The sequence below is a fragment of the Malaclemys terrapin genome, chromosome 6 (genome assembly GCF_027887155.1).
Source record: "Malaclemys terrapin pileata isolate rMalTer1 chromosome 6, rMalTer1.hap1, whole genome shotgun sequence".
NCBI classification, from domain to species: domain Eukaryota; kingdom Metazoa; phylum Chordata; order Testudines; family Emydidae; genus Malaclemys; species Malaclemys terrapin.
In genome coordinates, this window is record NC_071510.1 from 66,155,162 (window position 1) to 66,168,091 (window position 12,930).

Here is a 12,930-nt window from a genome sequence, read left to right on the forward strand (position 1 = left end):
TTTGCATTAAACTTGAAATTAGACGAAGGTTTCTAACCATTAGAGGAATGAAGTTCTGGAACAGCCTTCCAAGGGGAGTAGTGGGGGAAAAAGGCATATCTGGCTTCAAGACTAAGCTTGATAAGTTTATGGAGGGGATGGTATGATGGGATAGCCTAATTTTGGCAATTAATTGATCTTTGATTATTAGCAGGTAAATATCCCCAGTGGTCCGTGATGTGATGTTAGATGGGGTGGGATCTGAGTTACTACAGAGAATTCTTTCCTGGGTGCTGGATGGTGAGTCTTGCCCACATGCTCAGGGTATAACTGATCGCCATATTCGGGGTCGGGAAGGAATTTTCCTCCAGGGCAGATTGGCAGAGGCCCTGGAGGTTTTTCGTCTTCCTCTGCAGCGTGGGACACGGGTCACTTGCTGGAGGATTCCCTGCACCTTGAGGTCTTTAAACCACAATTTGAGGACTTGAATAACTCAGGCATAGTTTAGCGGTTTATTACAGGAGTGGGTGGGTGAGATTCTGTGGCCTGCGTTGTGCAGGAGGTCATACTAGATGATCATAATGGTCCCTTCTGACCTTAAAGTCTATGAGTCTATTAAACATTTTATGATGTAAAGAATAGCTATCCATGTGAACCACTGGTAAAAACCTATTAACATATCCGTCTAAAATTTGCATTTCGAGTAATCATGAGGGGGAGACCATAGGTATCATGTTTTTATAGATCTCTTCCTTAAATTCTATAACTTGACCCAGTGCACTTCTGCCCAACTCTGTCCTTCTAAGAGCTTCTTCCTTTTAATATGGCTAATGTCAGTGCCTCTTTCTCTTCAAACTTAAATCCATGAAGCAATTTGAAAAATGGATATTGCCCATTTCTGATTTGATTATCAGTTGTATCTGCTTCTTTTATTGAATTGAAAATTTGGCATATGTCAAGAGTTGTTGTTTGCTACCCCCTTGTCCAAAAGAACAGACTTACCGCATTGGTTTACTGAATGTAGGAAATGTTTAATCTCTGATCATGTGATCTTTAGATATATTAAATTCCTGACCTCTACTGTGTAGCTATACTGGTAAGATTTCTGATCAATAGAGCATCCTATATATTTCTGCATACTTACTACATTCAGAGGTACAGAATGTTTGCTAGGCTGTTCAACTGTTTTCAGAAATGGTTGAAAGTGGTGAGGAGACTTTCAAAATAGCAAAAAAAATCTATATTATTTGATTGTACCAGAAACAACAGGAATTTTGAGAAGATCTCAAGATATGTACTCCAAATCAAAATTCTATAGATGGCTCACCTCTACTCCCAGCTTCAAAATAGTTACAAAAATTGTCCAGAAAACATCAAGGATTATCCAATACATGGCTTGGTTTCCTTTGAGAGAACTTTGTATGTACCTTCTGGAACTTGAAAAGGAAACTGACTGAAAATCTGTGCCACCCAGAGGACTGTGTGTTCGGATGTCATCAGGATTTTGATCTACCAAGGTCCCATGTTTGATGAGCATAGCCTGATTTAAAACAGGAAATAATGTTTTAAATTCTCTTACAAAAGGTTATGGAACCGTGGTGGGCAAACTGTGGGCCGCATATGACCCATCAGCATAAGCTGATTATGGGCCGCGAGACATGTTGCTGACTTTGACCGTGCGCAGGCACGGCTCCCCGCAGCTCCCAGTGGCCAGGAATGGCGAACTGCGGCGACTGGGAGCTCTGGGGGGCTGTGCCTGCGGACAGTCAACATCAGCAATATGTCTCGCGGCCTGCAATCAGCTTACCCTGATGGGCCACATGCGGCCCGCAGGCTGTCCACCACTGTTCTAGAAGATGGAGTCTAACATGATTTGGCTGGCTAGTGTTTCCTAAATTAAGGAAAGCTACCTAGTGTAGGACACTGTGGAACAGGTGCAGCACCATCCCGCATTTGCTAGCCACATTATGCTAGAAATTAGTGTTCCTGATACTGTTTTCAAATGAAGTTTAAATGATTCCTTATCTTGCTTTTAGGCCATTGTAGACAGAGCCTTTAAATGGTGCATCATGCAATTGGAAAATCTAAAATGGATGCGAAGCAAGTAAAATAAAATAAAAATCTTGGAACAGAGAATGACTTAAATTCTCAAAATACTGGCATAATGATACAAAGGTTTTCTCTCCTATTTAGTATCACTGTCATAGTGCCCACAAACATTCCAGCCCTGGAATTACATTTTTCAGAAAAAATAATCTTTTAGGTTAGCTTGTTCTGGGGTACAAACAGTTAAGAATCCTGCACTCCCCTTCACTAATCTGAGTCTTTTCAAATTCAGGTAACAAGCATGTTCATGGAAATGACTTATCACCGTCTACAGGTATCGGCAATTTCTGATTATCTACATATACGGAATGTAGGAAATACTTTGAAAATGGGATAATAAAGAGCATTTTGTTCTGTAGCATAAAAGGCAGACTGGCTGCTCCCTGTCAAAATACAATGATGTGTCCAGGATTATCACAGTTTGGCAGCATTTTGCATGTGGGGTTAAGGGTGTTCCCAGAGTCTAACCACTGACTTGAAATATTATGTACCATTTTTTGATATTTGAGGAACTGGAGGGTTGATTTTAATTATATCATTAATAAAATCCTATCTGTCTTGTGACAGTGTGATTCATTCTTTCAGAGGTACTATTTTATTTAAACCCCCTTCCTCAATCTTCCCAAAATTTCTAATGTTCCTTATCTGAACTAGCAAATTCATTAGCCAGATATTTTTCCCTGTGACAACCTAACTTTTATCTAAGTCTACTATAGCTCAGAAGTTATTCAAAAAAATCTCTCTACCTAGCAAAACAAATTTGCTGTAGCGAAGGAGCACTTGAAAGGGGCGTGAAATGGTAGGGCTGCAAAAATCCAAGTTTATCTTATTCTAGAAAAGGGAGAGACTGAGCTGTCCCGATTAAGCATGACTCTATCCATTTTTCTCCCCTCTAATTGGTAGATCGGCCAATTGTTTATTAATAGATTCCAGAATCTTACTGAATGTCAAAGAAAGCTCCGCTTCTGTGTCCAGCAAACTTAATCTTATAAACCATTTGTGATGATTTTCCACCTGTTCTAATTAAGTTATTATAGAACAAGTGCTGGTATCTCCTTTTCCTTATTTCAGAGTACAAGATGGATTGCAGGCACAGATAGGAGGATGAGAGTGGAAACCTTGCTGGAAGTCTATAGACAGGAGGTGCAAAAAAAAACTTTAAAATAAGCAATAATTAGGAAATGCGTCAGTTGGGGAGGAAGTAGAGGCCTGAGGTTGATTCCCAGTTGTTCTCATTAACTGTTTTTAATAAGATACACTACTAAATTTTGTAGCTTCAGGATAGCCATTTCTTTGGACTACTTTGATATTTGTGCTTGGGGGAAAGCATCAAACAAATTATAATCCCCTCCTCCCCTTCCCCGTGTCACCCTTCAGATTTTTATTTTCATGGTTTCCCAAATTTCTTGTCCATTTCTTGCTTTTGATGTTTTTTCATTTTAAAAGTATGTTATGTAATACTGCATTTAAAGTTTTAAACATTTTTTAAGATTAATACTCAAAGATAATATCTTATACAGGAACATAAATTAAACCAATTCTAACCCTTTAGAATATTGGACTGGGTTCTTTAAAATTTCTCCCTATTTAAAGATTGAGATGGACACACTCAAAGTAAATCCAAATATAATCCAACATACCAGTCCCTTAGTTTAGTGTATTGAGTGCTTTCCCCTTTTGTATTTTACATTAATTAGTAATTAATTAGGCTGCTGTAGATCTCAGTAACATTTTCTGTAAATATTAGTATTGGAGATTATTCAAACCTAATAAGTTTTGTGTCCATTAGAATAAATAAATTGGATGCGGACTTCCCCCCAAAAAATCCGTATATGTATTATAACATATATGTATTAAAGTGGCATTTTAGCTGTTCAGTTTCAATTGCTATTATTCTATTGTGTTATTGTAAGACTATTGTTAGGTTCATCCTGCAATTGAAATCTGTCAAATTTGGTTCACAACAAGTTGTGGGGGGCGCAGGGCGGGTTGTACTATGGTTCTTCTTATCATCTAGTGCACACCGTGGGGAATAATAGATGTTAGTTTGCTTCAATCTGCTGAAGTGCCTTAGAAATTTGAAGAATTTGCAATTTGACCTAAGTACGTTCTTACGCAAATCTAAAGTAGTTCTTCTGGTTTTACTGGATTTTGAAACTTATTAAATTGATGCCTCATCTCAGTCTCAGACTTCTTATTTTCAACACTAGGGACCTGAGTTGCCAGGTATTCAGTCAGACTCCACGTTAGATATGCATATTCCAATATCTTTCTGACAAACCTCAACTTTGAAACTTGGGAACCTGTTCAAATGTCATTTATTAGTTTAGTGTTCTGTTCTTAAAAGTAAAATGTATTTTTATGAGTAGCTTGTGCTTATCTCTTTGCTCATGAGATGGATCGCTTGTTAGTGATGAAGTATGTCTCTCTGGGTGGAAGAATCAAGGAGACACAGTGTAAGATGGCTTAGCTTGTTTTGTTTCTTTGTGTTTGAACATTTGTCACATGTTATGTGTACATAAACAACAAGGAGTCTGTGGCACCTTAAAGACTAACAGATTTATTTGGGCATAAGCTTTCGTGAGTAAAAACCTCACTGCATCCGAAGAAGTGAGGTTTTTACTCACGAAAGCTTATGCCCAAATAAATCTGTTAGTCTTTAAGGTGCCACCAGACGCCTTGTTGTTTTTGTAGATACAGACTAACACGGCTACCCCCTGTTATGTGTACATGTTTTTCTGTTAATATATATTGCTAAATACTTATTTACTTCCCAATAAGAATTTTTTTTAAAGAAAGAGTATCATAATTATTAAAGATAGTCGGCGTTAAGAGCCATGTGGTGCCAGTTTACTAAAATATTTATGTCCAGATTCACTCTCCTGCTCAGTCAGCCTTGTGCTATACCAGCTACTTGAAAAGAGGTGTATGAATTCCTGCACAATCCCACTTTGCCTTGGTCCCAGCATAAGGAACGTGACAGGGGAGTTTGCTATATCTATGTGATCCTCAGCTGCCAGAATAGGTTTTTGGGGCCAATGGTAACTAACAAGTGAGAACATAGCCAAAAAGTTGCTGTTATTTATGTGAGGTCTAGGATTTGGGACTCTCAAAAGTGGCTTTAACGCCATCCTTGCTTCCGCCCTCTCTGGATTTGTGCTCAGTGGAGTTCAGCTGGTCCAGTGAATATGGACTTCTGACTTTAAAATCTGTTTTTCCAGACTTGCAAGGTCTTGTTTGCTCAGGGGGTTGCCTGTGATCCATTATCCCAGTATTCTTGGCTTTCTAGCTTGATTTAAGATATTTTTTTTTTTTTAAGGATTTTCTATCTTTAAGATGTAAAATCTATTTAACATGTCATTCACTCCATATAATAGGTCAGTATTATGTTCATTTGCTTCAGCTTTTCATGTTGTAAGTTCAATAAATGTTCTTTAAGTTGGCAAATAAGAAAATAATAATAAATATACCAGTACACTTCTACAGTACCTTTCATCCAGGAATTGTAAAATACTTTACAAACAAATGATTAAGACTCAACATCATTGTAAGGTACGGTAAGTAAAAATTACATGGGGACCGCTTCTCTGTGCACTGAAATGCAGCTACACATTAGATGGAACATGTTTTACATTATGTACATAACGTCAGAAAATAATTCTGTATCTAGTTGAAACTGAAATATGAATTTTAGTTGGACAGAATGTGACTAATCCTGTCGTATTTGGTCAGGGACACCAGTGTTGTTAACTCCTTACTCTTATGAAAAGTTATCTATAATGATCTTGTATTGGTCAAGATCTTAAGTTGTAAGTCTTAACCAAGAGACGGCTCCTCAAAGAGTACAGTGCTTCTCCATTCACCACCATACATCGGTTGAGTAGCGAGCCACAGGGAACAGTACCATCTCCTGAAATATCCCAACTCCTTGCATTACTTGAGTCTTCCTGAAATGTCACTCATCCGCATAATGACCTCGATGGATTCTGCTTTCCTCCTGAAAACTAGTATTGCTGCTGATACATAGTCAAGCCCACTACTATTATCCTTAATTTCTCGTTCATAGTTTTGGGATATGTTGTAGTTGAAACTGGGAAATCTGTTAACGTGAAGCCATTGGTATTGCTTTCATAAGGTGACAGTAGCAGTGTGTTACTAAGGAAACAGTCAATTCTGACCTCCTGCATCCTCTAAATCATTCCTGAAAAGACATTTTCATGCCATTTTGTTCAGCCACTTTGTGATATAAGTAAATATTCATTAGGGAGTAGTTTGAGACCATAACTCTCTTTGCTCATAACCTAATTGATATTTGAAACCAGGGATCCAGAAATAAGTAGCTAATCAATTAACTTCCTGTTCCATTTGACCTGTAAAAATATAGCAGTAAGGTTGCTCTACATAACTTGCATAATCCTTTTGCTTAACAAAGTAACACAATAGCTATATTAATTTTTTTGTCTGTTGGGTTTTTTAAATGTGAAGTATCTTTGTCATGAGTAACGAAATGTAACCTTTTAAAAAAACCTTCCTTTTTAGACTGCTTTGGCACATCTGGAGTCTCTTGCAGTTGATGTTGAGCAAGCTCATCCACCAGCCAGCAAAGAAAGTATAGACTGTCTGCCACAGATTATTATTACAGAAAATCACAATGGTATGGAAAAACCGTCCCACAAATTTTTTTAATTTCTGCAAAATATAATATCTAAGCTTAAATTTGTTAGTGTGGTAGTGTACATACAGTATTTAAAGGAAACTCTGTTATGCAGCACAATACTGAGTGGTAAATTCAGAAATTATCTGTTCACTCTGAGTAGAACTTAAGGGTACTACTCTGGTAAACTATATCATATTATGATTAGCCACTGATATCTTCTTATTAACATATTTCACTTGATTTTTAATTAAACTTAAATTTTAAAATTTGTGATGTTTTTATTTTTTCCCCCCTCAAGCGGTTGGTCAGGAGCAGTGTTGTGCTATCTGTTGCAGTGAGTATGTGAAAGATGAAATAATAACTGAGCTGCCCTGTCACCATTTCTTTCACAAACCCTGTGTAACACTTTGGTTACAGAAGGTGAGTTCTCCTTTACTTGCTTGCATGATTAGTGGTGAATTTGTGCTCTTCTGGTTAGAACAACATGCAGCTTTTTCTGAAAACTTATTGTGAGATTATTTCACAAAATAGTTAATTGAATTATTTTAATATTTTAAGAAACAATTTTGTTGGTGATGAAAAGAGATGTATAGGAGTATGCAAGGAGCAAAGTTGATTAGTCTTGACCATTTGATATATTCAAGATCACCCATAAACAATTTAGACATTGCTTGCAGTGTGTGTAGAGTCCTAATGTTGGACTGCATCAGTGATGGTACTGATATTCTTTAGAATTACCAACCCCTAGAACACCATACTGTGCTTCCCATTACTAGGAGGAAAAAAGAAAATTTAAATTGGTTAAATAAAAAATTCTTCTTGGGTTGGAGGAATTGACTTACACTTGTTTAATTTTTTCTTCATAACTTGCCTAGGAAGAGAGAATAGCAAACTACAAGAGTGAAGAGTGCAACATCACTAAAGATGAGGAATTGTTTAAAGTGGTTCAGAGCAATTTAACTAGAAGTAATAACATTAAATTGCAGTGGAAAACTTAGGCTGAGGTCTGTTTGGTGTGGAATTGTCAGTGGGTTGAGACATTTAAAGGACGGGTGAATAAAGCAGTTGAGAATTCCTATTGGAAAACATGTAGAGTCACGCACACTTTGCAATTAACCTGTTTCTTTTTGTCTCTTCTAGTCTGGAACATGCCCGGTGTGTCGTCATGTGCTTGCACCTGTACTCCCTGAAGCAGCAGCTGCTGCTACATCCTTTCTCTCTGATCATGATTCCCCTCCTTCAGTCCACAGTGCTGCAGGAACACAATAAAATTAACCTCTGGAATGAGATGTTGCCCCAGCAAACTAAAAATGTAAATTTCTTCTGTTTTAATTACAATGTGAAAACAATTATATATAAAATATATTATATATAAATGCTATATATAGTATATATTTTAGTTTAGAAAGAGAATGTAAGACTTTCTAAACTGTTTAGATTTACAATAATAGCTAACATTTTCAAACTGAAAGTTAGAAAAATTTGCTTCAGTTTTCTGCAGTAGAACACCTTGCTGTTAACCGTAATATCTAAAGCTTGTATTACGTTAAATTTGTCAAAAGAATGATCATTAATGTGGCACTTTATGTGTTCAAGTTCTTGCAACTGCAGTGCAGTTGGAGCTTATTAAAGTTATGCTTATAACGTGTTTTACATAATATAACTGAACAATGTGGTTTTTTTGTTTTTGTCAAAGATAGTGGCACCAAGTGACTTTGTAATTGATCTCTCATATTTGCATCAAATGTGAAGACGTTCTGTGATCACAGCAGTAGTAAAATTTGGTTTCACTGGAAATAAACTGCATAATAATATACTTTTTTTATCTTATGACTTTTTCCATAATAATCTTTTCCCATATGTGTGAACCTCTAGTTATTTATTATGGATACCACAATGTGGAGTTTTTAGAAATATTTGCACTATTCTTGAGCATATGTCCTGGCTTAAAAAAAAAAAAAAAAAAAAAAAAGCGGGGTATGAAACTTTATACTCCTTTGAAAATCTCAGCTTTAAGAGTTAAGTCAATGGGCATCAGATGCCTAATTCCTTTAATCTCTTTTGCAAATCCCATTCTAAAATTTTGGTCTTGAATTTTAGGGGCCTGGGGTGATGTTTGCTCACTCTGTGCAGAGATATTCAGAATAGTTTCTTGTGTCTGGGAATCTTTGTCTGAAAAATGGAGTAAGGATTCTTCAGACTGAATTGAGAAAAATCCAGGATAGTGTAGTAACCCCAAAGGCAAAGGATGGAATATGGCAATGGAATAAACTGTTCAGTGAGATAATTATGACAGTCATTACTGGTAGTGTAAAGATACAGTTAGACTTCCAGTATTTCTGCTGGCTGCAATGAACTGCACTAGATTTTATGTTTAAACCAAAAGCAAACCAAGAAACGGAAAGGACTGTAATAGACATCTCAGATTGTACTATATTTCCTCAATAACCCTTCATGTTCTTCTTTTTGCATATATAGAAAGCAAATCTTACATGGCAGGAATGTAGGGCTCAAGGAATTGTACATTCCCTCTAACAACCAACTCTCAAAAACTTCCCATGGTTATGGGTTAGATCAGGGGTTGACAACCTTTCAGAAGTGGTGTGCTGAGTCTTCACTTACTCACTTGAACTTAAGGTTTCGCGGGCCGGTAATACATTTTAACGTTTTTTAGAAGGTCTCTCTCTGTAAGTCTATATTATATAACTAAACTATTGTTGTATGTAAAGTAAACAAGGTTTTCAAAATGTTTAAGATGCTTAAATTAAAATGCTGATCGTACGCTGCCAGCCCACTGCTGGCAGAAGACTGGGTGTGTGTGGGGGGGTCAGGGCAGAGGGCTGGGGTGCTCATGGCAGGGGGCTGGAGGGGATATGCCCTGTCCCCACCTCTTCTCCCAGGGCCCCGTCCCCAGCTCTTCTCTGCCTCCTTCCCGAGTAGCGAGCACGCTGTGGCTCGGCTCTGCTCCCCCTCCCCTCTCCCTCGCAAGAGCGATGAGCTCATCGGCGGCAGGGAGAGGGTGGGGAGGGGCAGGAAAGCACCACGCTGGGGGAAGAAGCGGGAGAGGGGGAAGCTTGGCTTCCGGCAGGACCAAGCTTCTGCCTCCTGCCCCCGCAGGAGAGAGCGGTGGGCGGGGGGGCTCAGTGGGGCTGGGACCCTGGCAGGCGGCAGGCAGCAGCGTGCCATTAAAAATCGACTTGCATGCCGTCTTTGGCATGCGTGCTGCAGGTTGCCGACCCCTAGGTTAGATACACATTTTTTACAACATAATTCCATGGGAGCAATACATCTGGGGCACTAAACTCAGTGGCAGTTTTTTCCATTTACTTTAATTAGACCTGGGATGGGTCCTTGGAGAAGAGTTACTCTTGGAAAATAACCCCCTTTTCATACAAATTCTGGGTTGTTCTTCAGCTACTCAGAAATATTCCTGATTATGGCCCCCAATACAGTAAAAATGTGATCATCTTACAAACATTAATGTATTTTCACAACACCACTCTGAGCAAAGTATTAGTCTCATTTTACAGGAGGAAAGTGAAATAAGGTGACTTGTCCAAAGGTCAATGAAGTATGTAGCAGAATTTAAGGAGATGAATTTAGGGGTATGTCTACACTACGAGAGTAGTTCGATTTTACTTAAAGCGAATTTGTGGAACCGATATTACAAAGTCGAACGTGTGTATCCACACTAAGGACAGTAATTCGACTTTTGAGTCCACACTAACGGGGCAAGCGTCGACATTGGAAGCGGTGCACTGTGGGTAGCTATCCCACAGTTCCCGCTGCCCATTGGAATTCTGGGTCGAGCCCCCAATGCCTGCTGGGGCAAAAAATGTGTCAAGGGTGGTTTTGGGTAACTGTCGTCATTCAACCCTCACTCCCGCCCTCCCTCCATGAAAGCGCCGGCGGGCAATCAGTTCACGCACTTTTCTGGTGATCGACGGTGCGGACGCCACAGCACCGCGAGCATGGAGCCCGCTGCAATCATCGCTACAGTTATGGCCGTTGTCAACACCTCGCGCCTTATCATCCACCTTTTTCAGAGGCAGATGCTCAGAAATCGGGTGAGGAGACTACGGCAGCGTGGTGAGGACACTAAGTCTGAGAGGGGCACAGACCTCTCACAAAGCACGGGACCCCGCACCGTGGACATCATGGTGGCAATGGGTCATGTTGATGCTGTGGAACGGCAATTCTGGGCCCGGGAAACAAGCACGGACTGGTGGGACCGCATAGTGCTGCAGGTCTGGGATGAATCACAGTGGCTGCGAAACTTTCGGATGCATAAGGGAACTTTCCTGGAACTTTGTGAGTTGCTGTCCCCTGCCGTGAAGTGCAGGGACACCCGGATACGAGCAGCCTGACTGTCCAGAAGCGAGTGGCTATAGCCCTCTGGAAGCTTGCAACGCCAGACAGCTACTGGTCAGTCATGAATCAATTTGGAGTGGGCAAATCTATTGTGGGGGTTGCTGTGATGCAAGTAGCCAATGCAATCGTTGAGCTACTGCTCTCAAAGGTAGTGACCCTGGGAAACGTGCAGGTGATCATAGATGGCTTCACTACAATGGGATTCCCAAACTGCGGTGGGGCTATAGATGGAACTCACATCCCTATCCTGGGACCGGACCACCAGGCCAGCCAGTACATTAACCGAAAGGGCTACTTTTCAATGGTGTTGCAAGCACTGGTGGACCATAGGGGACGTTTTACCAACATCAACGTTGAATGGCCGGGCAAGGTTCATGTCGCTCGTGTTTTCAGGAACTCTGGTCTGTTTAGACAGCTGCAGGAAGGTGCTTACTTCCCGGACCACAAAATAACTGTTGGGGATGTGGAGATGCCTATAGTGATCCTTGGGGACCCAGCCTACCTGCTAATGCCCTGGCTCGTGAAGCCCTATACAGGTGCCCTGGACAGTGGAAAAGAACTCTTCAACTACCGTCTGAGCAAGTGCAGAATGGTGGTGGAGTGTGCTTTTTGACGTCTGAAGGGGAGATGGAGAAGCTTACTGACTCGCTCTGATCTCAGCGAAACCAATATCCCCATTGTTATTGCAGCTTGCTGTGTGCTCCACAATCTCTGTGAGAGCAAGGGGGAGACGTTTATGGCGGGGTGGGAGGTTGAGGCAAATCGCCTGGCTGCTGATTACAGCCAGACACCCGGGCGATTAGAAGAGCCCAGCGGGACGCGCTGTGCATCCGGGAAGCTTTGAAAGCTAGGTTCTAGAGTGACCAGGGTAACCTGTGACTATTACGTTTGTTTAAACAGAAGCTGAACCTGCCCCTGTTTCTTTACCCAGTTAATGTTGACTATCCTCTCCAGTTACCAACCTCCTTCCCCCCCCTTCCAACACACCTTTAAAAATAAAATAAATCAAACTTTGTTCATTAACACCGTTTTCTTTATTAAGGATTTCGCGGTAAAGGGTTGAAACTGGGATGCAGACTGTAGTGGGGAGCGGGTGTAGTGATGGAAAGGACGCTTCTAAACTCGAGGAATGACAGGCTCCTGCTCCTAGAGCGGTCCACAGTGGTGGACTGGTTGTTTCAACGGAGCCTGCCACCCCTCCTTTTCGGGACACTGTGTGTGGGGCCTTTGTGGCAGGGGAGGACAGTTACAGATCCCCTGCTGCGTGGCTCTGTCATCCAGGCTAAGTACCGCTGCATAAGATCTGTAATGGCCCTTCTCCGCCACAAACTCACATACCCCCCCCCCACAGAACATGAAAACCACCTCCCAGACTGACCAGGGTGCCTAGTGACTGCAATGTGTGTGTGACCTTCTGCTGAACCTGCCCCCGTGTCTGTACCCTGGTAAAGGTGACTGTCCTCTCCAATTACCAACTCCCTTCCCCCCCCACTTCAAACACACTGTCCTCTAAAAGAACATGATGGAAACAGTAATTAACAGAAACTTATTGTTTATTAAGAACTACACAGTTAGGGGATGACACTGGGACGGGGGCTTGGGTGAGGTGCTTTTGGAGTGAAGGAAAGGACATATCAAATCTTTGGAAATGAGAGCCTTCTGCTACTTGAGCAGTTTGCAGGGGTGGAGTGACTGTTTTCACGGCCCCTGCCACCTCTCCTTCTTGGGACTTTGGGTGAGGGGGGGATGGGACTTTGTGGTGGGGGAGGGCGGTTAGAGATAGAATGCAGCAGGGCTCTGTCCTCTTGCCTCGGGTC

At 40.9% G+C, this 12,930-nt stretch overlaps 1 protein-coding gene across 4 annotated transcripts in view; it reads left to right on the forward strand.

The window, feature by feature from the left end:
• PJA2 (praja ring finger ubiquitin ligase 2) overlaps positions 1-8,558 on the forward strand; it is an 86,518-nt gene extending 77,960 nt beyond the window's left edge. For all 4 annotated transcript variants that reach the window (XM_054032354.1, XM_054032352.1, XM_054032353.1 and 1 more), the window contains 3 exons: positions 6,625-6,739; positions 7,041-7,162; positions 7,883-8,558. In XM_054032354.1, coding sequence (XP_053888329.1) covers positions 6,625-6,739; positions 7,041-7,162; positions 7,883-8,011 — 366 coding nt within the window. In that variant the 3' untranslated portion in view covers positions 8,012-8,558. The remainder of the gene's footprint in view (positions 1-6,624; positions 6,740-7,040; positions 7,163-7,882) is intronic.
• The last annotated feature ends 4,372 nt before the right edge of the window (positions 8,559-12,930 follow it).